The 27,671-nt window shown below is 42.1% G+C and overlaps 2 protein-coding genes across 3 annotated transcripts in view; one reads left to right on the top strand and one right to left on the bottom strand.

Moving 5' to 3' along the window:
- Positions 1–15,193, bottom strand: part of pde3b (phosphodiesterase 3B) — a 38,065-nt gene extending 22,872 nt beyond the window's left edge. Inside the window, exon 1 of one of the 2 annotated variants that reach the window (XM_084003134.1) lies at positions 14,019–15,193. In XM_084003134.1, the coding sequence (XP_083859260.1) occupies positions 14,019–14,906 (888 nt within the window). In that variant the 5' untranslated portion in view covers positions 14,907–15,193. The remainder of the gene's footprint in view (positions 1–14,018) is intronic. The other variant, XM_084003133.1, reaches the window with a different exon arrangement.
- Positions 15,194–16,865: 1,672 nt separating this feature from the next.
- On the top strand, positions 16,866–26,642 carry copb1 (COPI coat complex subunit beta 1). The gene is made up of 22 exons (XM_084015187.1): positions 16,866–17,018; positions 19,535–19,687; positions 20,123–20,352; positions 20,557–20,726; positions 20,830–20,944; positions 21,021–21,113; positions 21,227–21,364; positions 21,501–21,620; positions 21,950–22,057; positions 22,168–22,314; positions 22,449–22,594; positions 22,899–22,995; positions 23,076–23,236; positions 23,365–23,485; positions 23,586–23,813; positions 24,236–24,415; positions 24,876–25,020; positions 25,122–25,241; positions 25,335–25,480; positions 25,664–25,753; positions 25,954–26,109; positions 26,364–26,642. Exons 2-22 carry the CDS (start codon positions 19,597–19,599, stop codon positions 26,421–26,423), a joined length of 2,862 nt encoding a protein of 953 aa, XP_083871313.1. The 5' UTR covers positions 16,866–17,018; positions 19,535–19,596; the 3' UTR covers positions 26,424–26,642.
- The last annotated feature ends 1,029 nt before the right edge of the window (positions 26,643–27,671 follow it).

Genomic DNA, 27,671 nt, shown 5'->3' with positions numbered 1-27,671 from the left:
AAGCCTCCAAACCCGAGACGCCACTGTGCTCACTTTACAGTTGTAAGATTCCTCCTCATAATATAACAATCTCCTATCTGGTGTTTTTGGCATGTGACTGGAATTTAGTACGTAATTGAATGACATTTCACATAATGTTCTGTGGTGTGTTGTGGCAGCTGCTCCACATGTGCACATTTGTGCAGAGCCTCCATGTAAAAAGACAGGTAGGAACCGTATCGGACCGGCTACACATAAAGCTGTTCATTTATGTATGTCAGCACTGAGGCGATTAGTGGATTAACAGAAAATGAATGGGCACGATTTTGTGAAATTGATTGTGTGGTGAGGTCATTTGTCAAGCAAAAATTGCAGCACACTTAGAGGCTGTAACTTCTCAAATGTAAGAATGAGCTACACTTCTTGTTTTTAATATCAATGTAAATAAAACAACACATTATAGCACAGAAGAACAGGCACTGTGCTGTTATTATTCAGGTTTTCATGCTTTGAATACTTTACATTTTTCAGTTAGTAATCCGTCATTATTCTATTCTCCTAGGCCTTTTTAGCAGTCTGGAAACAAACTTTCTCAGCCTATTCTAAAGTATCTCTCTATCAAAGTGCAAACAGGTCATGTATGTCCTTCACACGCAACCATTTCTGACCACTGTGGAGCCCCGAGACCGAGCTGTAGTTTGGAGGCTGTGAGGCCCGAGTACAACAGGAAGGTTATACCTGATATGGACATGAGAGCGGGATGAGGGAGGCTCGAAGCCTTGTAAGGGAACATCTGGTTTTATCATGGAATCAGTGCAGGCTCCTCTCATAAACACAACCTAACGCCTGAGCCCTGGAGCTCTGGCCAATAACAAGCATGTGAACACAAACGCCATCCATCAGGGCCCAGCAGCGGGAGGAGGAGGAGCCGACGGGGAAGTGGAGAGAGTGAGACAGACACGAAGAACGGTGAGAAAGAGGGCCACAACAGAAATTGTGTGTGAAGTAAATCATTTACGAGCAAGTGTCCCGACGGCGGCTGTAGGCAGATTCTTATTTCTACTTGGCGTATCACGTTCTCAAAGCTGCTGCTGGAGCTGAGGTGACGGCTTAAGGAGCTTACAGCCGTACACCTGTCAAGTTAAAAGGTCAAAATCAATATGGAACACGCTGCTCTGGAGTGCCTCAACATCTGTCCGCTTGTTGTTAAAGTTATTTCATAACACACTCAAATTACTTATGGTTATGTGTGACGGTCATTTTAACCACATTCAATGCACTCTTCTAGGCAAATGCGTGGTGGAGGTCTGTTTGCGTGCTCCATAGTGACGGACGGCATGTTGCAGCCTGTCCTTTCCTGCTCTCCTGATGGTGGTCTGAAGGCCTGGGCCGGATCACAGAGGTAAAGGTCAGTATCATATCGAGGCTCCTACGTGTGCTTTTCAAAATGCCTCAATGCTGCAAAGGTTTTTCTGCCCGGCGATTGTAGCTGGATATTATTTTTTACAACGTGTGATGGTGTAGAGAAACTTTGCTAAGTGATACAAGATCATAAAATGAGTGGCTGTAAATCAATACACTCACACACACACACACACACACACACAGACACACACACACACAAGCCCAGAAGAGAATCATTACTAAGCCTAGCAGCTCTGTGGAGCCTTTTAGCCTCTTTTAGGTCAATATTTTTGTTTAACAGCTGCGTATTTACTGTATGGTTCAGTCCAGTCAGACTGCTGTCATCATGCCCTGTTTCACGCAGACGCAGGACGCTGTTTTCACTAAAAAAGCTCCAGCTAAGTCTGCTGAACGCTACCTGCCTCACAGCAGACAGAAGCGACCTAAATATGCACACAGGCGTTGGTGGAGACCAAAACAGGGAAAAAAGAAACTGGATTTTGGATTTACAATCATCACATGGCCAGAAAAATGGCCCACATGAGATAAAAACGTTATCCATTTCTGCTAAATGTGTGAGTAAGCATCTGTTGCTAACATGTTAAGGCCATATATAAATATATTGCATTCTTTTTACTTAAGTATACTACTTCCTCATCACATTTTACCTTGAACTTTGATCCTCTTGCTCATATGCTTGCTGCACAGAGCATTGTGGGTCATAATAGTCAGAAGAGCATGCTGGCTTGCATACTGCAAAACGTAGTAGGACATTTTTGGCATACTCCATTTGACATATTGCACGCTGGGACATACTAAATCTTTTTCTGGCATAAATAGTCTGATATATCTTATAGAATCCTTTAGAATATAAACATTTCTGGATCATCTGGATATTTCTGAATGATAAAATTCTTCCATTTGATACGTAAGTTTCGGGCAAAATGCCTTTCTTGAGTGTGAGGAAATTACCCACAAGTGTGCAACAATTCACTTCCCTATGGACAGACAACGGACAACTGAGCGCTTTCTACTACAATCCGTGGGCGCACAGTAACCCAACGCTGATATTTTGCAACACTATAACATGTCAGCGACGAAATCCTGCACTGCAAGAGAGCAGAAAGGTCCTTGGTTGCAACTTGCAACCTAACAAAACCAGTAAATTCATGTTTCATGAGAATAATCCAGCCTGGCTTGGTACAAGGGGTGGGGTGTTTCACATTGTGGAGTCCCCGGTGTTTAGCGCACACATAATGAAGTGAGACTGTCATCCTGCCATGAGGCCAGTCGGCCCTATAGATGAACATGAAGCTGCTGTTGGGAAAGAGATGCTGTAAATGTGTAAAACATTCACCCTATCATCAGACCTATCAAATATATTTAATAGATATGTCTGCCAATCAGCACAAAAGTGTTACAGAGAGGCTACTTGATGGTGACCTTCATCACAGGATGCAACAGTCACATGACTCCGATTTCAACAACTGAGCACAGGACATCCAGCATCCTAACTGGCTGTTTGAAACTAATGCAACAAATGCAAAAATAAAATAATACGTGGCATTGAAGTCTTTTGGAGTGTCTAAATCTACACTTCCTCGACAAATAAATCCTGCCGTTCCAACGGCCCACTTTCAGATTGACCTGGGTCACTCTGACTTCAGCTACTCTCCCCCTAACATCCCATCTTCAGAACGGGCCGACTCAGCAGGCTCTGTCGACAGAGAGCGGGTCAGAACGTCACGCCGGAACCACCAGAGATCAGCGTTTTACATCTCGTATGAACCCAGAGCTCGGCGAGCTCGGCCTACATCACCTGAGACGGACGCCGCGCGGCATAAATACTGGAACGCTGGCTGACTGTCATATGAGTCAGAGTCACACAAACAAACTGAGGTGGGTTTACTAAACAGAATCAAGGAGAGCAAAGGTGAGGCCTACGTGCACCTACTATTCCCAGATTTGTGTAGTATACAGTCCTTTTTTGACCGAAAATGTATTTATCTGAAGACTTTGTGGCATCGCTGAAGAGCAGCACTCCCGTTCACAAATAAAGTTTTAAAAAGGGAAAGGCTTCTGTCAGCAATAGTGCAAAATAGTAATTGCCAAGTGGAAAAATAAAGGCAAGGGAGAGCTAGAACATGTACATTTGCTCAGATTAACGACAGATCCTCAAGACACATGGCATTTGGACTTTGCTCACTTATCTTTATGTCTTTTTTTAATGTACTTTATGGAATAGTGATTTGTGGATGAACCTCACGTGCCATCGAAGAGGTGTGGTTTCTGCTTTTCAGTAGTCTGCTCAGAAATGTGACCGGTTTACATCACGTCATGAAGCATCTGGCACACTGGATGCTCAACGAACAAAATCGGTTGGCTACGGAATCATGATGCATAATATTGATATAAGGACACCCACAAAACCCTGAACGTCCTCCTGAATGTGACCTTTGGCTTGTTTCTCTCTCGCTGCCGTTGCTCCGTGATATGCAAACAGTTAACTTTACTGCATCATCTTCATGGACAGCCTATTAAATGTGTCCAAAACATGATAAATGATCTCCACTGTATACATAGCTCAGCAGACTACCTCTACTTTGAGCTTGAGGTAGGGCTGCCCAGTTGAGTGTTTTTGGCGATTAGTCACCATATTGATACGTTAACCCATTCCTGGTGCATGAGATTACGCAATTTGTTTAACTGGTGGATTGTATGACGATTATGAGTGTGTCTTTCAGGCGTACTGAGATGAACTTGTGTTACATTCTATACAAACATATAAAGACTATATTGCAGTATTATTTCAGCTCAAATACATAATAACTTTAATTGTATACAAGAAAGTATTTTGTTCTGAAAGACGAGTGGAAAAGAATGTTGGACATAATCACGATGACCTAGCCTTTAGTACATTTTTACTTAAGTAAACTCTTCACCATCTTAACCTAGAATAATAATAATAATATTTCATTATCCTTCAGTTCCTTGAAGCCTGTTTTTGCTTCTTGTCCAACCAACCGGATGTGTGTGCGTTGATCCCATTGCAACGGTAACACAAAACCTTCTATATGATCACCACGGCCCGGCAGAGTTCACCATGTGATGCAAAATACTGCATCTTTAATCCATGCCTGCCCCCTGCCAACTACTGCTGTCTGCAGCCTAATGCACCGTGTCTGTGAAGCCATGGTAGGGTGCCTGCTGTTGATATGTGGCATCGCTGTTGATCCAGTTGATCCTTGGATACAGGGTCAGGGCAGATAAGGACAGAGGAGGGGTGCAATGCAGCAATCACTCCAATACATTGTGGATCGGTAGAAGAGACAACTTTTCCCGGCTTTTATGAATACGGTATGTCTTTATTAATAAAAAGAAATTAAGGAAAGTCTCTTTAGCCACTAAACCCTGGCCCATCAGGCCTTGACCCCTTAATGTCACTCTTCAAAACTTCCACATCATGTCAAGGCCTTCCCAGGTAAGGGTGGGCCACGTCTCTGACTGTATCTGAACAGCACAGAGGGCATCAGCTGCAGAGGGGGCGTGCGATAATAAAAATCCCGTGCCCTCCGCTCACTCGTCCTGTAATCAGCGAGCTCCATGCGACCGCTGCAAACCCCTAACTCTGCCCATAGACCCCCCAGTCTCAGCTGGGGCTGGTTTATCTCCGGCAGCAGCCACACACACAAAAAAAAGAAGAAAACTAACATCACAGTCTTCAGAGCACAGATGCAGCAGACACGGCCGTCTTCTACTGTATACAGACTGCTACATTACTGCGTCACTGCTTTCTAACATTTCTCACCTAAGAAAAAAAAAACCCCATCAAAACAAAGATACTGTCTTGTGTGCGTCAAGCAAGCAAAAACAAATTGCTTTGGTTCAGCGTTGTAGCTTTGACACAGACAAAACAAGGGTCAGGCCGCAACAGAAATGTGCTAAATTACAGGACAACTAAAACAACATTTCAGGAGCTTCGAACAGAAGAAGCACACTATTATTTTAGCCTGAAATGTAGATAAGCTTTTTTTTGTTTGGTCAAATTTCAGCAGGGGGGGGGGGGGGGGGGGGGGGGATGATACAGGTCCCGGGAATTGATTACACTGTACGACTAAACAATGGCAAGCAGATCAAGAGCAACCTTGGCCGGATGGGGGAGATGTCACACTGGAGAGGCAGAGACTTTCGTCAGACACAAAATCTATCTACAAAATCTTACTTACATTATGTGAGAGGAAGGGGAGGGGGGTGTCTGGCATTTTCAGCCTGTGTGTGTGCGTGTGTGTGTGTGTGTGTGTGTGTGTGTGTGTGTGTGTGTGTGTGTGTGTGTGTGTGTGTGTGTGTGCGTGTGTGTGTGTGTGTTGGGGGAGGGGCGGACGGGGGTTAAAGTGAGAAAGAAAAGGAGACAGCGACAGGCTCAAGAAAAAAAAGTGAAGAAAAGGGGGTGGGGATTGGCCGGAGCCGTTTCTCCAAAAATGTTTTTTTTGCTTTAACCTCACCATTCCACTTTGAAAGATTTACTTCTACCATACGTCACTCAGAATAAATTGTGCACAGTTATTGGAAACGGCGGTCCCGTTTGGTTGAAGTTAAGGTTTTTTTCATGGCAGTGACTAATAGTGCTTCTCAGTTTTGCCCTTTTCAGTGGGATCTGCCCTCAGCTGCTAAACACACACAAGCCCTCCTCTGTAGCTGTGGCTGACGTCAACCGTCACTTAGCAACAGCCTTTTGGTGTAAAAGCAGCAGTGCTGACACCGTTTTCAAAAGAGGCGCAGACAGAAAGAAATTCAGAGAGAATGAGAGACGGAGATAGAGAGAATGAAACGAGGGAGAGGAGAGTACGGGGACAAAGTGCGTATGGGTTTTGGTTAGATTGCTGTGTAATGTTTTCGATGCAAATTATAATCGTGCGCATTTTCAGTGCCACAAAAGAAAGGCTGGAATCGCTCTCGTCCGACCATCCCTTCCAATGATCGCATAAAGCTTTGAGAATATTGAAGGAAAAGATGATGTTATATCAATAAAGTCGTCTGGAGACTATTAACAGTCAGTAAAAGCTACGGTATGCACTCACTTAAATAAAACTTAAATTTACTACATCCCTCCCTTCGGGCATAAATTCCCACAGCAACAATTTACGCATGGGCTCACACCATCTATGTCATAGAAGTCTAATTTAACCGCCTTGACTAAACCGAGGCTCGCTCGCTCTCTCTCGCTCTCCTCTCACCCTGTCACTGGACTGAACAAACAGTCAACACATGCAAGGTTCAACAACCTCATCCTGAACTTAAAAGCTCAGCCACCTGAAATATTTGCATTGTTGGGAACCTTGTGGCGTGATCAAAATCCTTTGAGACAAAGAAAAAAAAGAAGAAATCTCCACCGAAACTCCCCAAATCAAAAAAAGCTTGTGTTGGAAATAAAGCCAGCAGCGTGGGGAACGTTTTTTCTCTTATCTTATCTGGCCATTTTTCATGTAATGGAAACAAGTATGTATGTACGAGTGGCCGATACTATAGTGGGAACAAAATTAAGTCTAATTAGCCCAAACTTAGTTGATGCCAGTGGCCCGGCATCCCCCTCTGTAGTCCAACATTCTGGGCCCCAACAACACACAAACTCAGCCTGGGATGAGCTTTTGTGGAGACAATAACACAAGCAGATAGATGAGGTCAGGACGGCACATCAAGGCTCATTAGAGAAAAATAAGAAAGAGGGCGAGCGCTGCACAGCTCTTTCTAAGCATTTCAAAACAAGCCCGAACCCGACCGCACTCCTTAATGAGTGATAACGATAAAAGAAACTAAACGCAAACCACCTTTGAATGTTTTTGCGAGCCCCCCGTTCGACGGTGACTCTTCAGACACCAGAGTCATTAGGCTAAGCTCTGGTAGACCTATCATGAAAACTAAAGAGCTGCAAGCTAATTGCTGGTGATCATGACGCAAACCGTTTCCAGGGCAACCCGAGTTTTGGAGGACCCGCTCCAGCATTTCCTCATCTGTTTGCACTCACACCAGCGGGCTGACAATGCAGCCGCTGCATCCTGTTTGACTCTGCAGTCAGCCAAACACGCAGCACCTCACTCAACTTAACCCCTTCTGCCGGTCCTGCTGACACATTTACAGCAGCTACATGCAAACGAGTCGCGGCGGTCTAACAGAGGACAATATCATTCACAGAAGCAGCCCGTCCCGGTCCGATTACAGCAAACCACATTTGATTAAATGACTTACATTTCAAACACCTGAGAGAGAAAAGAAAAAAAAAAGCTCCATTGCACATGTAGGCAACATTCAACAAATGCTGATTCAGCTCCTGATCAGGCATTCGTAAAATGTTTCGGCTACTATCAAAGTGGCATCGATGAGGAGTTGCTAAGCAATGAATTAGGACATCTTGGTCTTGATATCGCAACTGTTACACAAGCTCCTAAACTTCACACGTCACTCGCCTTCAGTTAAACAACAGCTCAGCTTTACATTTCATCGAATTCTACTAAAATCAGCAGCTCCAAGACACACTATATTTATATAAAACCTGTATTATATATTATACTGCGAAAGACACATCAGACATCCTTTCAAGCTTTTATGCTTTATATTACATACAGAAATTGTTTACCACATTGATAATATCAATAATAAGTGTATTGTACCCTTTAACTACAGATAACATTTAATGACCTTTATTTTAAGGCAATGCATTTTTCTCTGTCAGCACAGTCCTTAGAAGAATAAGGTTAAGCTCAAAAGGTTATCTTACTTTTTTTTTTTTAATTAAGCACAAAAAGAATATGAACAAAACTAAATTAGATTGTGGTGTATATGACGCATTGTGGGCCTGAAGAGGTCCTGGGTGGCCCAGCATGCACAGCAAGGTTTAATTTGATTATACATTTAATTGTTTAAAGCAAGATGGACCTAAGCCATAACCAGCATGTGGAGGATTTACGGTATACTGGAAATAAAAAACAAAAAAATAAAAAAAATGCTTTATTTCAGCAGCGGCAACTCACCTTGAATTTAGCACACATTGTTCAGTTTTGATAACAGTAAACCAAAAGGAGCAGGCAGAGGGAGGCTTTCATCTCACATACAGATAAAGAGGCCGAGGATACAAACACTATCATTTTATCTCATTAGACAAAAAAACACATTTTTAATCACAATTTGAATCCATAAATCGACTATTAGATTTAACACTAATTATTTTGTCTGCACTTATAATAAATATAATAATACAGATGACGGAATCACATTAAACATTACTAGTTCGATACACACCACTGTGCTGACCAGCCTTAACTCGCTGTACACACTCAGCCCATGAAAAATATCAAATTACAAAATAGGAAAAGCTTTTATTGTGATGTGGTTAGAAGGCCTATAGCTTTGTCTGATTTCTAGATGAATAAGCTGAGTGGTTTCTCTGCGGTAACTTTTCCCTCCTAAAGACTCTTTCTGTCGCACACCGTCTGAGGACGGACCATTTCTCCCTTTCTCATCACTGCTGGAGGCAGACACTATATTCTACAGGGCGATTAATAAGACTTGGCATTTTTTTTTTTTCTTCTTTGCAATCACCCTGTGGTACGTCACTGGGTTGTGACGTCAATGTTATATCATTCCACATGGCTTTACAGCAAGCGAACGTGACAGCTGAGAGCTGCTCTGCGTTTTCACTGCTTTCCCTTCCAGCCTTTCTCTCTCCAGCCTGCTTCTCTGTTCTCGTCTGGATGGGGGGCTGGTTAAGTGTATTATTTACCCCTGCCTGCCGTCGTGGAGTGGTAAGTAACCACACACACACAAAAAAAAGAGGGCCTTCTCCCCGGATTGTACATTACACTGCCAGGACTGCCTCGAAGGTCTTACTCACGACATAGAGCTTTTAGATTTCTGCAATGAAAGCCCACATACAATAATCCTACTTTTAAAAATATATATTATCTCCACTTTATCTACTTCATCTCCCCCAAAAAAACTAGCTGAGAGATACATGCTGACATCGTTCTGGGGAGGAACAAGCTGCCATTCAGGCTGGACAATAAAATCATTGTTTTTTATCTGAAATAAATGATCCTAAGGACCCAGACCCAAATTGGAAGCAGACAATTGGTAAATATATTTCTCAATTTGTGACCCATGTGACAACTGGACAGTCTCAAAGTGCGAGACACAATGACACGATTCACTGACTTATTTAGGTCTCCTATTGAAGAAGAATTTAACACAATAGAGGGATCCTGTTAATGCAATAAATCTAGGATTCAGGGAGCCTAACCCCTGGCACATGCAGTCAATCCATAAAGCTTTGGTTGTGCAAGGGGTTTAGAGTTATTGTGCCAAAAAAACATAACTGCGACTTGAAATTATCAGAGCAAAAAATGGACATTAATTGAAGCAGGAACAGACTAAATTAGACAACTCTAACACTGCATACATGATTATGTCTGTAGTGTTTGTTGCATACTGGATTGTGTGTTTTCATGTGTAAATCATGTTTGCACCTTTATTTTCCAAATAACCAATGGAAACCCTGTTTCATTGTAACGTGTACAATAGTGAGGACACTAAGATGGCAGCAACCATGAAGGGTTTTCCCTTCCCAGTCAGTCTGACACATCTAAGGCTCGCCCCTCCCATGAACACAGAGCCGGTCACCGGACTCGAACACAACAAGCAAAGAAAAACTGAGTTGACCTTTAAGAGAAGTGGAGCATTCTTTTGACTCATAATGTGGCCATAACCGGACATGAAAATGAATGTCTGTCAATCCTGAGCATTTATTCTCATGTTTGTTTGGCCTTCTCACCAGGTTGCTCATATGGAATACTGCAATGACAGTCAGAATACGCATATTCTCATCAAAGGTGGTCAGAAGATGCTTTAAAGCATCGGGCGTCAAAGTAGATATCGTTTGATGACTCACTGTTACACACTACAGTTAAAAATAATGCTAGGAATGTAAAAGTAGTAAGACATGATTGCGTGATTGGTAGGTGTGAATTAAACAAAGTCACACTGATGTCGGTAGACGGTAGAATTTGAATTAGGTCATCAATGAAGCTACATTTTTCCATAGATATTGGTTGTAACAAATATAAATTTTGAAAAGCTTGTGGAAACATCCCGGTATTTAAAAGCAGGAGTAGTTTGCTGAAACAAACTGACTATGGAAGCTTTGATGGGCTTAAGAAAAACATTATTGGTAGATCTAAATGTGCTTGTCAGCATCCGTTTTACCACACTTATATATTAGCCTTAGCACCTTCTACCTTGCTATTTAAAATGTAGGCCAAGCGAGCAACAAGAATTTCCTAAAAACATTAAAGGTAGGAGCTCAATAAGCCTTATTAACAGATCAATAGATTTGGCATGTGCAGCCTCATGTCTACGATGTTCCAACACAGGAAATAATAGGAAAACCTGCTCATCAAAGTGTTGCTCTATAGCTCCACTAGTGGCCAAACTTCTCAGTGTGCCTTTAACAAAAACAAAACAGCAGCAGCAAATATAAGAAAGATGATGCATATTCTGGTTTATTTTATCGCTTTGTCCTTGTGATAATACACAATTAAGAACTGTTAATTAACTGCTGGTGTTGTAATACCATATAATACCTTTAGGTGGCCCTTCCTGTGAGTAATTACTTCTTGTGGGCGAAGAAATTTTTTGGACCCAAAATTCACACCCGTGTCCTCAATTTGAACTCACAGAATGGATTTACAGATTAGGAAAAAATGGGTCAGAAACTATCAAGTACTCTGTGACATTTCTGTATTTTCTGGTGCAGGTATCAGGGACGTATTACAGCTTCTTAATATTCTGTTGCAGCTCTTTAATTCCCTCATACATGATGACAAGCGACAAGCTAGACATACACAACCTCAGGTGTCTGGTGGCTCGACTCTCACCCTGCTGCATCTCAGGCAACGGCATATATATATAAATATATGCTCTCACCCTGCTGCTGCACTTTATACATATACAGCATATATATAAATATATGCCGTATATGTATAAAGTGTAAAAAAGGATTCTCACAATGGCTAAAACATTTAGAAAAAAAAATTAATGCCCCTCTTAATTTTAGCATTTAACAAACCAACAAACTCAACTTTTTGACAATGATAATAAAAAATAGCCATAATATATACTGCATATATTATTGCAAATGCCTTCAAATGTATGTGTTAATATACATGAAATGTCATAATATACAAAAGTAACAGATGATGTGGAGGCAAAGCGCTTGCGTCACCTCAGAGTGTATTACCACGCTCACTTACCACAATAAAAGGAAAGCTGTGTTTACACCATTACCATTTTTGCTTGACTCCTGCTTCGGTCCTTTTCACCAGGGAGAGTTTGTTCTACAGCGCAGAGCAATATCACGCTGTACTTCCCCTGCAGTATAATATACAGTCCACGTGAATTAAGGACGTTGGTTACACTGAATATTTGTTTGGGGGTGTGCGGCTACACGATTTTAAGAAGCGCCTGACCGTTCTCCACGGCCACGGCGTAACATGATTATCATCAAGGGGCCGAGTTTGATTTCAAGTTTTGTTTGAACCCTTTTGAAAGCAGGCCGTTCTGGTGTGTGTGTGTGAAGATGAAGAACATGCGTGTCATCCCCAGTGAACCTAGAGTGACTCCTTTCAAAGTCGGCCTTTGTGCCACTTTTTGACGGCGTCTGACGCAGAAACCGCCTCATTAACACAGCGAGACGTTATATCACAAAAGATCAGTTTACAGCTCTTCTTCGCTGACTAGATTTCCTGATGATCAAACCCGGGAAAGGAAGAGCTTGGTGCAATCAGATTCTACAACTCAAAACATTTCCAAAATCTTGACTACCAAAAACAATATATATTTTTAAGATCTGAGAACAATAACAATAGCTCTATTATATAATTATCTAATACACCTCTAATACTGTTAACCGTTATACTAAGTAGGTCAAATCTATCCCAGCATGCAGTGGGCACAACACCTCAGACAGTAATCTGCATGAGACCTACAGATCCACACACTCACCCCAACTCTCCCAACTTTGACGTGAGAGTGAAGTGGGAAAGAAGCTGCCAGATCAGTTTCTACAGACAGCATGACGATGACACCGGCTCCTTTACTCAGTACGATAGCGATGCATATCAGACATTCAGTTAATAATACGGCGCAACACAATCAGTGACCTCTTATCCTTTTTTCATGAGATGATGTTGTTTTTCACACATATTCCAAATTTCTATCGACAGTTTGAATGTGTGCAAACTGTGTTTTGTGGGGCAGTCGATCACAAAAGCATCTGGACAGATGATAATTGGGCAATTAAAAAAAGGTTACCAATACAAAAGAAATACTGTTCAATCAAAATGAAAATGATTATGCATTGTATTTCAGTATACCACGTGCTGTATATACATACCTAACGGTTTCACATAAAGGCTGAGGGCCGTCCCTGAATATGTCACTGTTACTACAAGTATTACAACTGAGTCATATGTGGAACGGGATTTATACTTTTATTCAGAATTGTACTATAAAACAATGTTTCTGTAGTTTGTGTTTGTATGTTTAAGTCAAGATCTTCCTCTTCCAAATAAAAAGTCACAAAAACTCAATTAAGAATTAAGAAAATAAAAGTAAAATTGTGTAGAGATATAAATAAATAAGGTGTCTGTGTATCACAGGATAAAGCAAGGGGTGACATGGTGCATGGTGTTCACACGGGGTCTTGAATGATCCAACCTGTTTTTCTGTTTAAGGCCGAGCACTAAATGTGACCGCTAATCTGCTAACAGCCTGAAAACACAATGAGGTGGAAAAACAACTGCTGGAAATAGCACAACTGAGACAAACTGATGGCTATACAATTTTAGTTCTCTTATCATCCCTAACAAAGCTTGAAGTAGACAACAACAATGAACGCGAGACGATGGCTTGGCATCCACTTAAGAGCTGCCACTTTGTTTTGTTTTTTAAAGCAGCAACTTGCGGCCTTTTTTGCCCACAATATATTGCATGCAACATGATAGCCTTCCCTTAGAATGGCTATCACTTGATATAGGTGTATTGGTTTCCAAAACGACTGCAAAGGAGAGGAGAGCATCACTTTGCGGTGGAGCTGCTCACGTAAACAGACTGGTTTTTATTCAGCTTGTGTATACAGGACAACAAAAAGAATACGCTCCACATGCTGGATGTGGAGCGTATTTTGGGGACAGTTGGCCACATCACAGCTGCTGCTGGTGTTGTGATTCTGTCAACATGATGCAGATGGAGCCTCACATTTAACATTTAAACACTGTAGCTGGTCTTAAACACTGTGGATGCCATTCAGTGCACGGAGGTTGCACAAAGCATGCTGAATTATAAATATCAATAGGCTAAAAAACACGTTTGATAATTGGCTGAAATGCAAATGCCTTGCTTGGCATTCATAACATGAAATAACTCTGCAACAACAACAACACCTGGAGCAGCAGAGCCCACAGTGCTCGCTTGTAAGTCACTTATTGCATGTCTGATGATGCTTTTTCATGCACACGTGTAAACAGCGTAGGGCCTATATTCTGGAGGGACCACAACAGACGTGGTCCTGCAGGGGGGGGGACACCTACCTGTTCTCTGGATATGCAGGGCAACGACGGTCTGCGGGGCATTTTACAACTGCCGTAATAGCTGGTCGACGTCTCCCCCAGCGAGACGCAGCTGGACCGTCTCCTCGGTCTGATCACGGGCACCTTTTCCTCCGCGGTGGCGATCCCACCCGGCGCGTCCCTCGACGGGTAGTAGCGGTCGAAGCAGAGCCCCAACAGGGAGCCCGAGACGCCCGCGAAGCAGGCGAACAGCGGTCTGAGCAGCGCGGGCAGGGCGCTCAAACTTGTGAAAGAGACCAGCCACACCACGCTGGCGACGAGCAGCACCAGGACGCTGTGCTTGAGTTTGAGAGTGGGGACCAGGGTGAGCAGACCCACGCACCCCAGCACGAATAACAACCTGCCCACCATTTGCATCTGGTGCTGCTCCTCTCCCCATTGCAAGAGCCGCAGAACCAGAAAATCCCCGAGGTAACACGATGCTGGCAGCGACACCAGCCAGCATTTGCTGCTCTCCTTCTTTTTCCTGCGCAGGTAAAACGTTAGAAAGAAGAAAGCGCAGCCCACGCTGAACAGGGGACTGATGGACTGGGAGAAGCCCGACAAAAAAGTCCGCAAATCCCAAAGCGAGTCACTTTGCAAGCTCCTGGAAACGAGGAAAGAGACGGCGAGGACCAGGAACGCGCCGACGTACAGGGCAGAGACCTTTAACAGTTTTGAATTAAGGATGTCTTCGTTGCAAAACCTGCACACGTTAAACAAAAATCCCCCCCGATGGTCCTGTTTCAGAGGGGTGACGCAGCTCTTCACATAGCCGTTCCTGAAGCCCTCTGAGCTGTTTACACTTCCAGCTCCGTCGTGGTGCCTTATTTTACCGTGCAGAAGCTCTCCTTCCTCCCGTGCGGCCATGGCTCGCCTGTGGCTCCTCGTCTCCACGCGAAAGTCTCCCCCTCTCCTAATATTCACGCCGTGTTAACGCTGAACTACATGACAGCAAATGCACTCCATGGTCACTCAAACGTGCTCCAGCACTTGGACTAAAGAAAGAAGGGGAGATGTTGTTTTTACAGAAAAGGGGCTCTCTGTCGCCACCTAGAGGCCACAACTCCCGGGGCTGTGTGATGTGGAGCGCTGAGCCAATCCTGAGCTGCATCGTTAATGTAATATCATCAGTATACTCCGGGGTTGGAGTCAATTAGCAAACTTGTTTTGGTAAAATTTCCCTTTTAAAGAAAACATTAACGGTTACAGAACTATACTTATCAACCGAATACTCCACGTTCAACTGTATTAATTGTAGGAAAGTCTTATCCATTTGAATTGGAAACATTCGTCACAATTTTGAAATATCGCCTGTTTAACGTGGAGATACGTTTAATTGAGTCAAACGTTTCGAAATGTGTCGCAGTTTTTAATTCTCGTCGTGTTCCCGTGTACAGTTTGATCAAGTGATATTATTTCCGTTATAAAAAATAACTGGTCTTTGGACCGAGGTGTCGCCGCTGCGTGTCGCTGTATCGCGTTGCTCTGGGATCGTTTAGTTCGCCTGCCGAGCTCGCAGGAGGACGATTGTCGATTAAACTGATCACAATAACACTGTGAGGGGGTTTAACTCCAGAGTAGCAGTCAGATGACTGAATAAATATATCGTTTAATATATTTTGTGAGATAAAGACAGTGTTAGTGATCGACAAAAAGCCCCGCTGGATTCTCTAGCTAGCTGCTAGCTTGTTGACGTCCTTATGTAAGCTTCCGTTAACGTGAGAACAACGACAACTGGCAACTTAATCAAACGAGTTGCCTAAAACGAAAACCTTGACAGAAAGTTTGACATGTCATTAAGCACACAATAAGGGATAAAATCATCTAATTAACTTAATATCATAATTATTCTGTGGAACTGTCCACCAGTGTCCTTTTATATATTTATTCGTTAAATTAATAATTTAATTTTTTGACGTTAGTCTAATGATCGTCACACAAATAAATTATTTTCCTGGAGACACCGAAACCACAATTAAATGAACCCAATAATGCATATTGTCAATGAAGCACACATATATTATATTGCACACATAATACAAAAGAGATCTTTTATTTTTATGAATAAGGCCCGTTTAGTCTGTTTTGACAGTAAACCTACAATAAACCTTTCATATATATATATATATATATATATATATATATATATATATATATATATATATATATATATATATATATATATATATATATATATAGCAGTGTGTGTGTGTGTGTGTGTGTGTGTGTGTGTGTGTTATATTTTATTAAAACTTATTTGTTTGTGTTTGTGATACAGGTCAAGCCTGAAGAAGACTCTCAAACCAATAAACTTAGAAGTGGAGGTTGTTAGTCACAGCTTAATACTCAAACTGGATATTTGTTAATACGTGATTGTAGCCTACAACGTTACATTGTATTTCCATTGATGCACTGTGATTTTGAACGTATCTTTTGTCTCTTTCTTAACAATAAATGCATAAACTACAATGCTTGTTCGTTTTATATGAAAGGACAGTGACGTCATAGTTGTTTTAAATGATCAATTAATTGTAGCATTTTATTATTCTTAATCCGTTTTGTTCATGATGCTGTTTACCAGGGTCATGGTTGCACTGGCAACAGCTGGTCAGATGTGCTTTTCTTTCAAGTTCAGGACCCAAAATAACTCATAAAGTACTTAAATTAATGAGTAGCACACTAGCAAACATTTATGTCTCAGCATTATCCAATATTTGTAATAGCAACAGCTTCTCGTGTGTGTTTTGAATGGTAAACTACCTCGTGTTTTCCTCGTTCGGGTTTATTGCTCTCGCGTTTGAACCTTCCGGCGCACCGTAGCAGTGATGTGGCTCGGAAAGTAATCTTCCACGTCAGTAGGAAGTAGTGGAGGGCTACACAGACAGCTCGCCAAAGGGACCTCCGGAGAATTTTTACAGATGTGATATTCCAAACCTGGATATCGAAGGCCACATCGGAGGATCATAATCGTGCAAGACGGTAGGCTGTGTGACTGAGTGTGAACCGGCATCAGGGCTGTTCTCTCCCGACCTGTGGTAACAGCTAAGCCAGCTAGCCTTACTGTCCTCCATTTCATTGCTAGCCCGGACAGAAGCTAAGCTGACGTTAGCGAGCGGTGGGCAGGTAGCGGCTGATCACACATCTTAACCTGCTCGAAACAATTCAAAGGTCGAATGAGTAATAGACGTTTTCGTGTACTGTTTGTTTTGCCACACAGCTGTTGGTTGTAACGCCGTAGAACAGCCGTGGTGGGTGCTAACACTTGAGCTGTAATAAGCTAACATTGTTTGTGTAATACCGGTAGTCCAGTGCTTACTAACAAACACCGCAGAAAACGGCACGACGTGGCCCAACATTGTAAAAGTAACCTATTGATATTGATAATTCAGCTCCTCCTCCTCCTATGAGTCGTGACACACTGTATTGTTTTCTCTGCCAAGGAAGCGGCCATGCACTTTACTTATCCTCAACATTTCAATTTACGTTTGTTTTTTTAATATTGTCAAATACATATCATTTGTTTTATACTTCCACGAGCATCATAAGTGTTTGTATAATTTCGATTCACAGATACCTGTAGCACACAGGTGATTTCCTCAATGATTTCCTCTCATGTCTGCTATCAAAATAAGACAGCTGTATAAGTTAGTCAGGTGAAATATGAGGAGCCATTCATATTAACATCTTTAATGCTGACAGTTTGAGTTTCTTCTCATATCCTGGTTGAACAGGCCTTTAATGTTTGTTTTGTCTGGTGCAACAAGATCAAAGCAAACATGTAAAGTAGAGAAAAGAAAGAGAAATACAAATGAATAGATACTTGTATTCAAATGCTCATTCATACACAAGTGTCCTTCAGATGTTTTTGTTTAATTGTTTACTCTTAAAATATTCTGCATATGCATAGGCCTAATCACCTTTTTAAGTTTAATGTTAATCTGTGTTTTAAACAATAAGGTGCCCACATTGTGCATTGAAACAGGGTTTGCTTGATGCAATCATGCCTCCTGTTCATTCTGGCCACTAAGAGCCCTCTTCCTAATGCACAATGTGATGGGAGACAAAGTTCAGTCCAAAGATACATTCCAAAATGTATCTATAGTTCATATGAGGTTACAGCAGTCGGAGTTTGGTAAATCTAGAGAGCGTCTTCCAGAGTTACTGACTTTTTAGTACAAAATGTCTTCTTTGTATTTATATTTCCTTCACTGCAGACTCACATGGAAACCCTATATAGGGAAACACAAAGTGAATTCTAAACAGACTATAACTTTAACTTGATAAACTCAAACTGAAGCTTTGTACAGAACTTGGACTTTGGAGGTTGTCCCCGTTATACTGGAAGTATGTTAAGCATGTATCTTTTAATAGCCCTTATGAATAGGACAAACAAAACCTGTTTCAATGTATATGGACACCTGCCTGTTGTTTTGAGAGTTTAATTACATTTTATATTGATCATTTTTCTAATCATCTGACCACTCAAAACTCTGTACACTCCATGTCAACATTCACCCATTCACAAACACTCTCATACACTGTCCCAGCTCCACCATCCAGTGTTCTGATCGTCTGACTCAAGCACTGTCACCCTCTTTATAAATGTCCTATACTGTATTTTCAGAATTTCTCATTTTGTAACATTTGGTTTCATGATTAATTCAAATTATTTTGGTGACATGGTTTCCAGGGACTATATATATATTTATGCAGGACCTTCTACTGGGCCTGTGATAACCTGTGATTGTGCTTTTGGCTTTATATCTAGCGGGTGTACATGTTGCTGATGTTTTGCTGGAATAGTTTTACCTGGATTACAGTACATGCCTCATCATCACTTTGCAGGAAACAAGTGTAACATTTTGTAGCTCCCCTCCATCAATTTCCTTTGAGGGGCTTAAGCATATCCCAGCATGCATTGAGTCAGAGACAAAGAACGGGATAGGTCACAGGTCTACGGCAGGACAAACACCAACATCATATATTCATAACTGAAAAGAGTTTCCAGTTGATCTCTTATGCATTTCTTCGAAAGGACTCTGGAAGGACCTCAGTTCTGTGAGGTGACAGTGTTAAATAAACAATGAGCAATGTGCTGGAAACTTGCAGTTTACTTCCAGTAAATAAGAAGTGGTTATATTTGGTAAATCGTGCTTGGAAGACTAAATAACCTCTATTTTTGACATTTTTCCAGTAAAAGTAATCCCTGTGGTTGATACCTGGACGACTGTTCCCGGTTTTAAAAAGCTCATAACAAAAGTTGTCTGCTATCGGCTTATAATAGTTTGGCATGCTTTCTTTAGTTGACCCCACAGTTTTATGCAATGAGGCTTTACTGTAGATTTATCTTGTTTATGTCCATTTATGCAAATTGGTTAGTCTGTGGAAATCCTTGTAGTTATACTCCACATATGTTGCACATTTTGTTAATATTATATTTATTTAATATGTTTTTTTTCTGCCATTTACTAAATCTACTGTTCTGTTTCTCGTAGGTATTTTCCCGTGAGCAACATTCATTGGGATTCATCTAAACGGATACAAGCCCAGCAGCATCATGACGGCTGCAGAGAACGTTTGTTACACTCTGATCAATGTGTCGTCTGACTCAGAGCCCCCGTCTGAAGTCAGCCTGAAAACTGATCTGGGTAAATATTCTTCATGTTATCTTGCAAAACTAACTTACGAAACCCTCATAAACCATGCAGATGGGAGATATCAATTTCTAAATGTCTCCACTTCAATACAATGGAGATGATTGGAATTAAATTTGTTGTCCTCACAGTATTGGAAAAAAATACTTAATATTAAATATATTATAATATATTTAATATATATTATAATATATTTTATATACGTTTCTGAAACAATACGCTGGATATTCCACACACCTCACTGTCAGCAATTTTCATAAGAAAGATTCCCTCAGTTTTAAAATATTTTAAATGGTTGACAGTGAACTCTGGTGGTCCAAACAAGTTGTCATTAATGTTGGTTATCCTTGACAAATTATTAAAATGATGATAAAAATAATTGAACCAATGCTGATCACATTTATAGTAATAATGATTATTTTTCTACAGAAAAGGGGGAGATCAAGGCAAAGACCGAAGCCCTGAAGAAGGTCATCATCATGATCCTGAATGGTGAAAAGTTGCCAGGACTGTTGATGACCATAATCCGCTTTGTGCTGCCACTTCAAGACCACACCATTAAAAAGCTGCTGCTGGTTTTCTGGGAGATTGTTCCCAAAACAACCACAGATGGAAAACTGCTCCAGGAAATGATCCTGGTCTGTGACGCCTACAGGAAGGTAAGATTGATCAACTCAGTCTGTCCAGCTGTATATTTTTAAATCGGATGTTCCCTCCAGTGTTGCACCGCATTTGTAACCACAGGGAAACAATGTTTACTGTAACTATTGAAATCTTGGACTTGGCTAAAATCTCTTGTTTTGTTTGTTATGTTTTTTTTAAAGGAAATCAACAATAATGTGAAATCTTTCTTTGTATTTCAGGACCTGCAGCATCCCAACGAGTTCATCCGGGGCTCCACTCTGCGTTTCCTGTGCAAGCTGAAGGAGTCTGAGTTGCTTGAGCCTCTCATGCCAGCGATCAGGGCCTGCCTGGAGCACCGCCACAGTTACGTGCGCCGCAATGCCGTCCTGGCCATCTACACCATCTACAGGTACAAAGGACTATTTTGTGTTCAGCTGCCTTTCCCACATACATGCATATTTCGTACTCCATTCATAAGCGAACGAAAAAACAGCTCCTGATATTTGTTTCAGGAACTTTGAACATCTCATCCCAGACGCTCCGGAGCTGATCCATGATTTTCTTGTCAATGAGAAAGATGCCAGCTGTAAGAGAAATGCTTTCATGATGCTGATTCATGCCGATCAGGTACGTCGCGTTGCCACTATTACCTATCCCAAAGGCCCAACTTGCATCATGTCGTTCACACACTCACATCTTACAGGATCGAGCCCTGGATTATCTCAGCACATGTATCGACCAGGTTCACACTTTTGGCGACATTCTCCAGCTGGTCATCGTGGAGCTGATTTACAAAGTGAGTCATGGCCTTTTAGTAGTCTAATTTTTTGCTTCGTGACACAACAGGATGCTAGCAGAAGAGCTGCTTTAATGACTGACATCTCGCCGTATTTGTTCTCCTGCTGCTAGGTTTGTCATGCTAACCCCTCCGAGCGCGCCCGGTTCATCCGTTGCATCTACAACCTGCTGCAGTCCTCCAGTCCGGCTGTTAAGTACGAGGCTGCTGGCACTCTTGTAACCCTCTCCAGTGCTCCCACAGCCGTCAAGGTACGTCCCCAGCATTTTGTCAGTGATGTTGTGTATGTCACATACCGTATATATGGTACTGTACTCCACGTGACCCAATAGCAGTGATGTCTTTGGTCTTCTGCAATCTCTTATTCACTTTTTTTATGGACTTCAGGCTGCTGCCCAATGCTACATTGATTTGATTATCAAGGAGAGCGACAACAACGTGAAGCTGATTGTTCTTGATCGTCTGATTGAGCTCAAGGAGCATCCCACTCACGAGCGTGTGCTCCAGGTACGTTGAATTATTGCTGTGGTTAGTTTTTGTAACCAAATAAAATGCAGTGCCTTATTAGCCACAAAGACCGCTGTCCTCTCGGAAATCATCTCAAAAGCTCAGAAAGGTTATTATTTAAAATGTCTTTTGGTTTAAGGCAAAATGTAAGAGAATAAACCAAATTAAGTATTATTTAGTCAACATTGTAGAGTCAAAAGCAGCCTAAAAAGTCTGGAAGATATCAGAATCTGGTAAATGGAGTTTTATTGTGAAGCTGCACCCGTTTCCTGCACTTACAGTGCATTATCTCTGTTAATACTTGGTTGTCACCGATGCCTTTCATCCAGGACCTGGTGATGGACATCCTGCGTGTTCTCAGCACTCCCGACCTGGAAGTCAGAAAGAAGACCTTGCAGCTGGCACTGGACCTCGTTTCATCTCGCAATGTAGAGGAGGTCAGTGGCGAGCACGGTGCATCCACGTTATTGTTTCCTTGTACGCGCCTCGACGTGGGAATAAGGGAATATCCTGCAAATATTGTAGTGGTGTCTTTTTGTTTTCCCAGTTGGTGATTGTTTTGAAGAAAGAAGTGATCAAGACAAACAACGTAACAGAACACGAAGACACTGACAAGTACAGGCAGCTGTTGGTACGCACTCTCCACTCTTGCAGTGTGCGCTTCCCCGACATGGCGGCTAACGTCATACCTGTGGTGAGTTTCCTTTTGATTTAAGCTCATTGTAAACAGGATGCTCTTGAAATGTGTTTTCGAGGAGGGCCCAATGGTGGTTTATGCATTGGATAGGAGGATGGTAAGAGTCTTCTTTGTGTTGATACGATTGACAGCTGATGGAGTTCCTAAGTGACACTAACGAGGCAGCTGCTGCTGATGTGCTGGAGTTTGTACGGGAGGCCATTCAGAGGTTTGACAGCTTGAGACCCCTCATCATCGAGAAGATGCTGGAAGTCTTTCACGCCATCAAAACTGTCAAGTAAGGCTTTGGTTTTTGTCTCCCCTCTAGTGGTTATAGCAGGCAGGAATCTGGGTTAGCCCGATTTAGATACAGGGGTAAGTCCATCAGCGGTTATGTGTATTAATATCTGTTCAGTCTTTGTGAAAGAGAATTCAGTACTCAAACTAAAGCCTTACTTTCACAAAATGGTCTGATTTTGGTCGGTCTCCGCAGTCACAGTGTTTCATAAACTTGGCTGCGTTTTGGCTGGGTAGTGTATCAATCCAGGAGTATGTAGCATTGTGAATGCTCATGACCTTTTGTCACCATTGTCTTATTTTAGGATTTACAGGGGAGCGCTGTGGATCTTAGGAGAATACTGCAGCACCAAGGACGACATCCAGAGTGTGATGACAGAAGTACGCAGGTCCTTGGGCGAGGTATGTTCCAAACGCAAGCTTATCTGGCAGTCCGATTCAAACTGTCACACATATCTGACCTCTGGCTCTCGCGTGGGCAGATCCCAATTGTAGAAAATGAGATCAAGAGAGAGACCGGAGAGGTGAAACCAGAGGATGAAGTGAGTGCGGCTCCAGCCCAGAAGCTGGTGACAGAGATGGGCACCTATGTGACACAGAGTGCCCTCAGCTCCTCCAGGCCTTCAAAGAAAGAAGAGGATAGGTAATAACTGCTAATTGCAAGGGAGGGGGGGGGGGGGATATTGTTATTTATCTGTAACATTCAGTTGATGGTGTGGAGTTTAATCTTACCATCCATCTCACTCAAAAACCCTGATTTTGTTTTTCCAGACCTCCACTCAGAGGCTTCCTGATGGATGGAGACTTCTATGTGGCAGCTTCCCTGGCCACCACACTGACCAAAGTGGCCTTGCGCTATGTTGCAATCGTTCAAGACAAAAAGAAACAAAATGTAATGTTTTCCTCACGTGACATCACATTTATTGTAAAAATCATCAAACCAACAAAAGTGGCCATTCCTCTAATCCCCGCGTCCCCGCTCTCCCTCTCAGTCCTTTGTTGCAGAGTCTATGCTGATCATGGTCACTGTGCTGCACCTGGGCAAGTCCTCCCTCCCCAAGAAGCCAATTACAGACGATGACGTGGATCGCATCTCGCTGTGCCTCAAGGTCCTGTCGGAGTGCTCGCCACTTATGAATGACATTTTCAACAAGGAGTGCCGCAGATCCCTGTCACACATGCTGACTGTCAGACTGGAGGAAGAGAAGCTGTCACAGAAGGTAATGACGGTGGAGTCAGAGGGCTGAACTGAATATTTAACCCCCTGGCGTTCGGGTACAGCCAACGCAGCAACACAAGTAGAAGAAGAGAAGATTTTTTTTTTTTTTTTTTTAATTGCATTTATCAATATTGCAATTTTTTTATAACATGGTAACTGTTTAAGCCGAATAACTTTTGTTATAAAGAATATATGGCCTTACTACGCAATATTAATACATAAGGGGCCTGGTTTCTCACACTGTTTTTGTCACAATTTTTGGTATTAATTCTGCACAAAACGTTACTTGATTTTATTTTAATTCTTTCCGATACCCATTTGTTTTTTACATGTTGACTGATTGTGGGTAATTTTTATTGTGGGCTTTTTATAGGTCGGACTATCCCACCCAATAACCTCCCACTTTTCTTCTTCTGACCACAGAAAGAGTCTGAGAAACGTAACGTAACGGTGCAGGCAGACGACCCCATCTCCTTCATGCAGCTGACAGCCAAAAATGAGATGACGTCTAAGGAGGACCAGTTCCAGCTCAGTCTACTGGCTGCTATGGGCAACACTCAGAGGAAGGAGGCTGCTGATCCCCTTGCTTCGAAACTCAACAAGGTACCACAAGCCCTGCAGACATTCTAGCACGCAACAGAGCTGGAAATGATGTGGAGAAAACACTACTGTGGGAGACAAAGATTGGGCTATAAATATCATCTCTGCTTGGAGATTTTGACCATCCACTGTTGCAATTATAAAGCATAAATATTTGAAGACCTTAGTGTGGAATTTGTCTAACAGGGAGCTGCCCTTTGTGATTACACAGAGGGAAGGAGAACCGTTGTTCCCGTTTGTGTTTGGATTTTACAAATATTAACTTAAATAATTTAGTTGTAGCATTGTGTTTTCATTTAATTTAAGCTGCCTGTGGGTACAATTCGTTTTAATTGTTTTTGTTTTTTTAATCCCACTGCACTGCAAGGCAAAAAAAAAAAAAAAACTTACTTTGACGATATATTTGTATTTGGTTATATTAGAATTTATAATTCAATGTAATTTAATGTGTTGTCCATCATAGGTGACCCAGCTGACGGGCTTCTCAGACCCAGTGTATGCTGAAGCCTACGTCCATGTCAACCAGTATGACATCGTGTTGGATGTGCTGGTGGTCAACCAAACCAATGATACGCTCCAGAATTGCACTCTTGAGCTGGCCACTTTAGGTGAGTCTGGTTCATTCACTAATGTACACGTTCTCTAGTAATGCTGATCAAAGCAATCCCATTCTGTTGTATTCATTTGACTGAATGTGTCCACCCCACAGGTGATCTCAAGTTGGTTGAGAAGCCGTCTCCTCTGACTCTGGCTCCTCATGACTTCGCTAACATCAAGGCCAATGTCAAAGTGGCTTCTACTGAGAACGGCATTATATTTGGCAACATTGGTAAGATCGTGCTTTTTCTTCCTTACCTTTGTTTTTCTGTTGGTAACCGGGACGGTTTCTTATTTGTTGGGGTGTTTGATTCTTTCTCCCCAGTCTACGATGTGTCGGGAGCTGCTAGCGACAGAAACTGCGTCGTCCTCAGTGACATCCACATCGACATCATGGACTACATCCAGCCAGCGGCCTGCACAGATGCAGAATTCAGACAGATGTGGGCAGAGTTTGAGTGGGAAAACAAGGTAAGATTTACATTTCTACTCTGTGGCCTGTTACCACAAACTGACCTCACAGAAAGTACTTACATTTTAGAGACATAAGGTTTGTTGTCTCTCTGCTTCCTATTTTAAACATTCAACAAATCAATAACAATATTTAGGAGAGTTAAAAAAGTGTGAATGTTGAAGATGCTTTGTTTGTTGTAGGTGACGGTGAACACTAACATCACAGATCTGAACGAGTACCTTCAGCATATCCTGAAGTCCACCAATATGAAGTGTCTGACTCCTGAGAAGGTTGGTACAAGATGTCCCATACAGCATCACAGTACATGATGGTTGTAAAGCTGGCAGGGCGCTTAAAGATTAATGAGCAAGTGGCGTTTTTTCCCCCCCAACTGTCAGATATTCATATTCTTTTCCTCTTCATATTAGATGCGTATCAATCCCAGGTTGTTGTTTTTCAGTATTTCTCAACTTCTTGCCTTCCGAACCAGGCGCTGTCGGGCTTCTGTGGCTTCATGGCCGCCAACCTTTACGCCCGTTCTATCTTTGGAGAAGATGCCCTGGCTAATGTCAGCATCGAGAAGCCCATCCACCTGGGGCCCGACGCACCTGTCAACGGACACATACGCATCAGAGCCAAAAGTCAGGTGGGTCACAGCTGCTGCATCATGAACCCGTATGCATCTGAGAAGTAAAGGCTCGGTTTACTTCTACGCTCTCAACTTCAGCAATGCAGAAAATCCATAATTTGGAAGGCAGTGCCTTTTAATTAAATAACTAGTGGACAAGGAAATGAATACATGAAATAACTTGTTACATGTGATGATGCACTGATAGCTTTATGCTCTTACCAGCATGTAGAAAACCTGTTAACACAAACCCTCCCTCCTCTATTTCACAGGGAATGGCTTTGAGTCTCGGTGACAAGATCAACCTCTCCCAAAAAAAGTCAAATATGTGAGACAACTCTGGTCCAGCTGTAAAAGTCACCTGCTGTTCTCTTTAATCATCCATCTTACAGTCTATTCCTCACAGCTAATCAAGAACTCTATATGCTCATTTGTTTCTGTGCTTTCTTTCTCTTTTTTTAAAACATCACCGCTGTCTGAAAACTACATTTCAGTAATTTTCTTTCCCTGTCCTGTTTGATTTTCAATAAACATATGTATTGAAAGAATAAGAGACATCTGCTCTATGGTTTATTCATTTATTCATATCTTGTAGTTTAATCCACTCAATGCTTATATGAAGGGAGATGGAGTTGAAGTAAATGAGAGGGTGTTTCTGCCCACTTTCTGTATATAGAAATAACTGTTTGAGGGTGACGTTTGGTGGAATACTCCGTGGTTCTATGAACGGCCATTGTTCAGGTGCTTTCTCTTGTAAAGTTGAACTGTACGCGTTGGCGTAATGGTAGATACTTTGGAAATGACTTCAAAGAAACGTGTTATTCTAAGGCGATTGGGTCCTGAAATGAAGAGACTCCCACCTGGAGCTCCTGCTGTGTCCAGCTTCACAGCTCCGGGCTCTAATTGGAATTCCTGGGATGCCTCGTGTGATTTCTTGCACAGTGTGAAACTGGAATTAGTTCTGTCAGTACGCCCAAATTGAAAATGACATCTTGAAGGCTCAAATACAAATGCATGCAATTCTTTTAACCTAGGATAATATATCACACTCGTTTCAAAAGGTACCTGCGTAGCCATCTGCACGTTTAACTGTCACTGTGGTAATGAGATGGAGATGGATTAGCGTTGGCAGAGAGATACATATTCCACTTGCCCTCCTGTTTATAATTCATGAGGAAAGGGACATTTCTGGGAATATGCCAGATTGAAGGGTCACAACCCCAGTCATACATTTACAATATGTGCAAAATCTCTGTCCAGAGGGTTGGATAAAGCCTGAAAGGTGACTTTGAGGTCAGGGCTGTAATGTTTTTCTAATGAGATAATTGTGAAGGAAGAAAGGACTTACATCAACAAAGGATGTTAAATTCTTGAATTCCTCCTTTATTATAAGTATCTCTACTTTGTCTGTGGAACAGTACATTCATGCTGGATTTATTATATTTTGGATCAAGCCCAGGTTCAAAGTGACTGTGTTCCTTTCAACATTTGGAGTTTTATTGTTACGTTATTAAACACATACCCTGCATTTTATTTCAACAATTTCCAATCAGCTGGCAAGCTTGTCCGGGTACATTAAA

The sequence above is a fragment of the Eutrigla gurnardus genome (assembly GCF_963514095.1).
Source record: "Eutrigla gurnardus genome assembly, chromosome: 1".
Classification (NCBI taxonomy): domain Eukaryota; kingdom Metazoa; phylum Chordata; class Actinopteri; order Perciformes; family Triglidae; genus Eutrigla; species Eutrigla gurnardus.
Note: the sequence above shows the minus strand (reverse complement) of the source record. Positions and strands in the feature narration are given on the sequence as shown.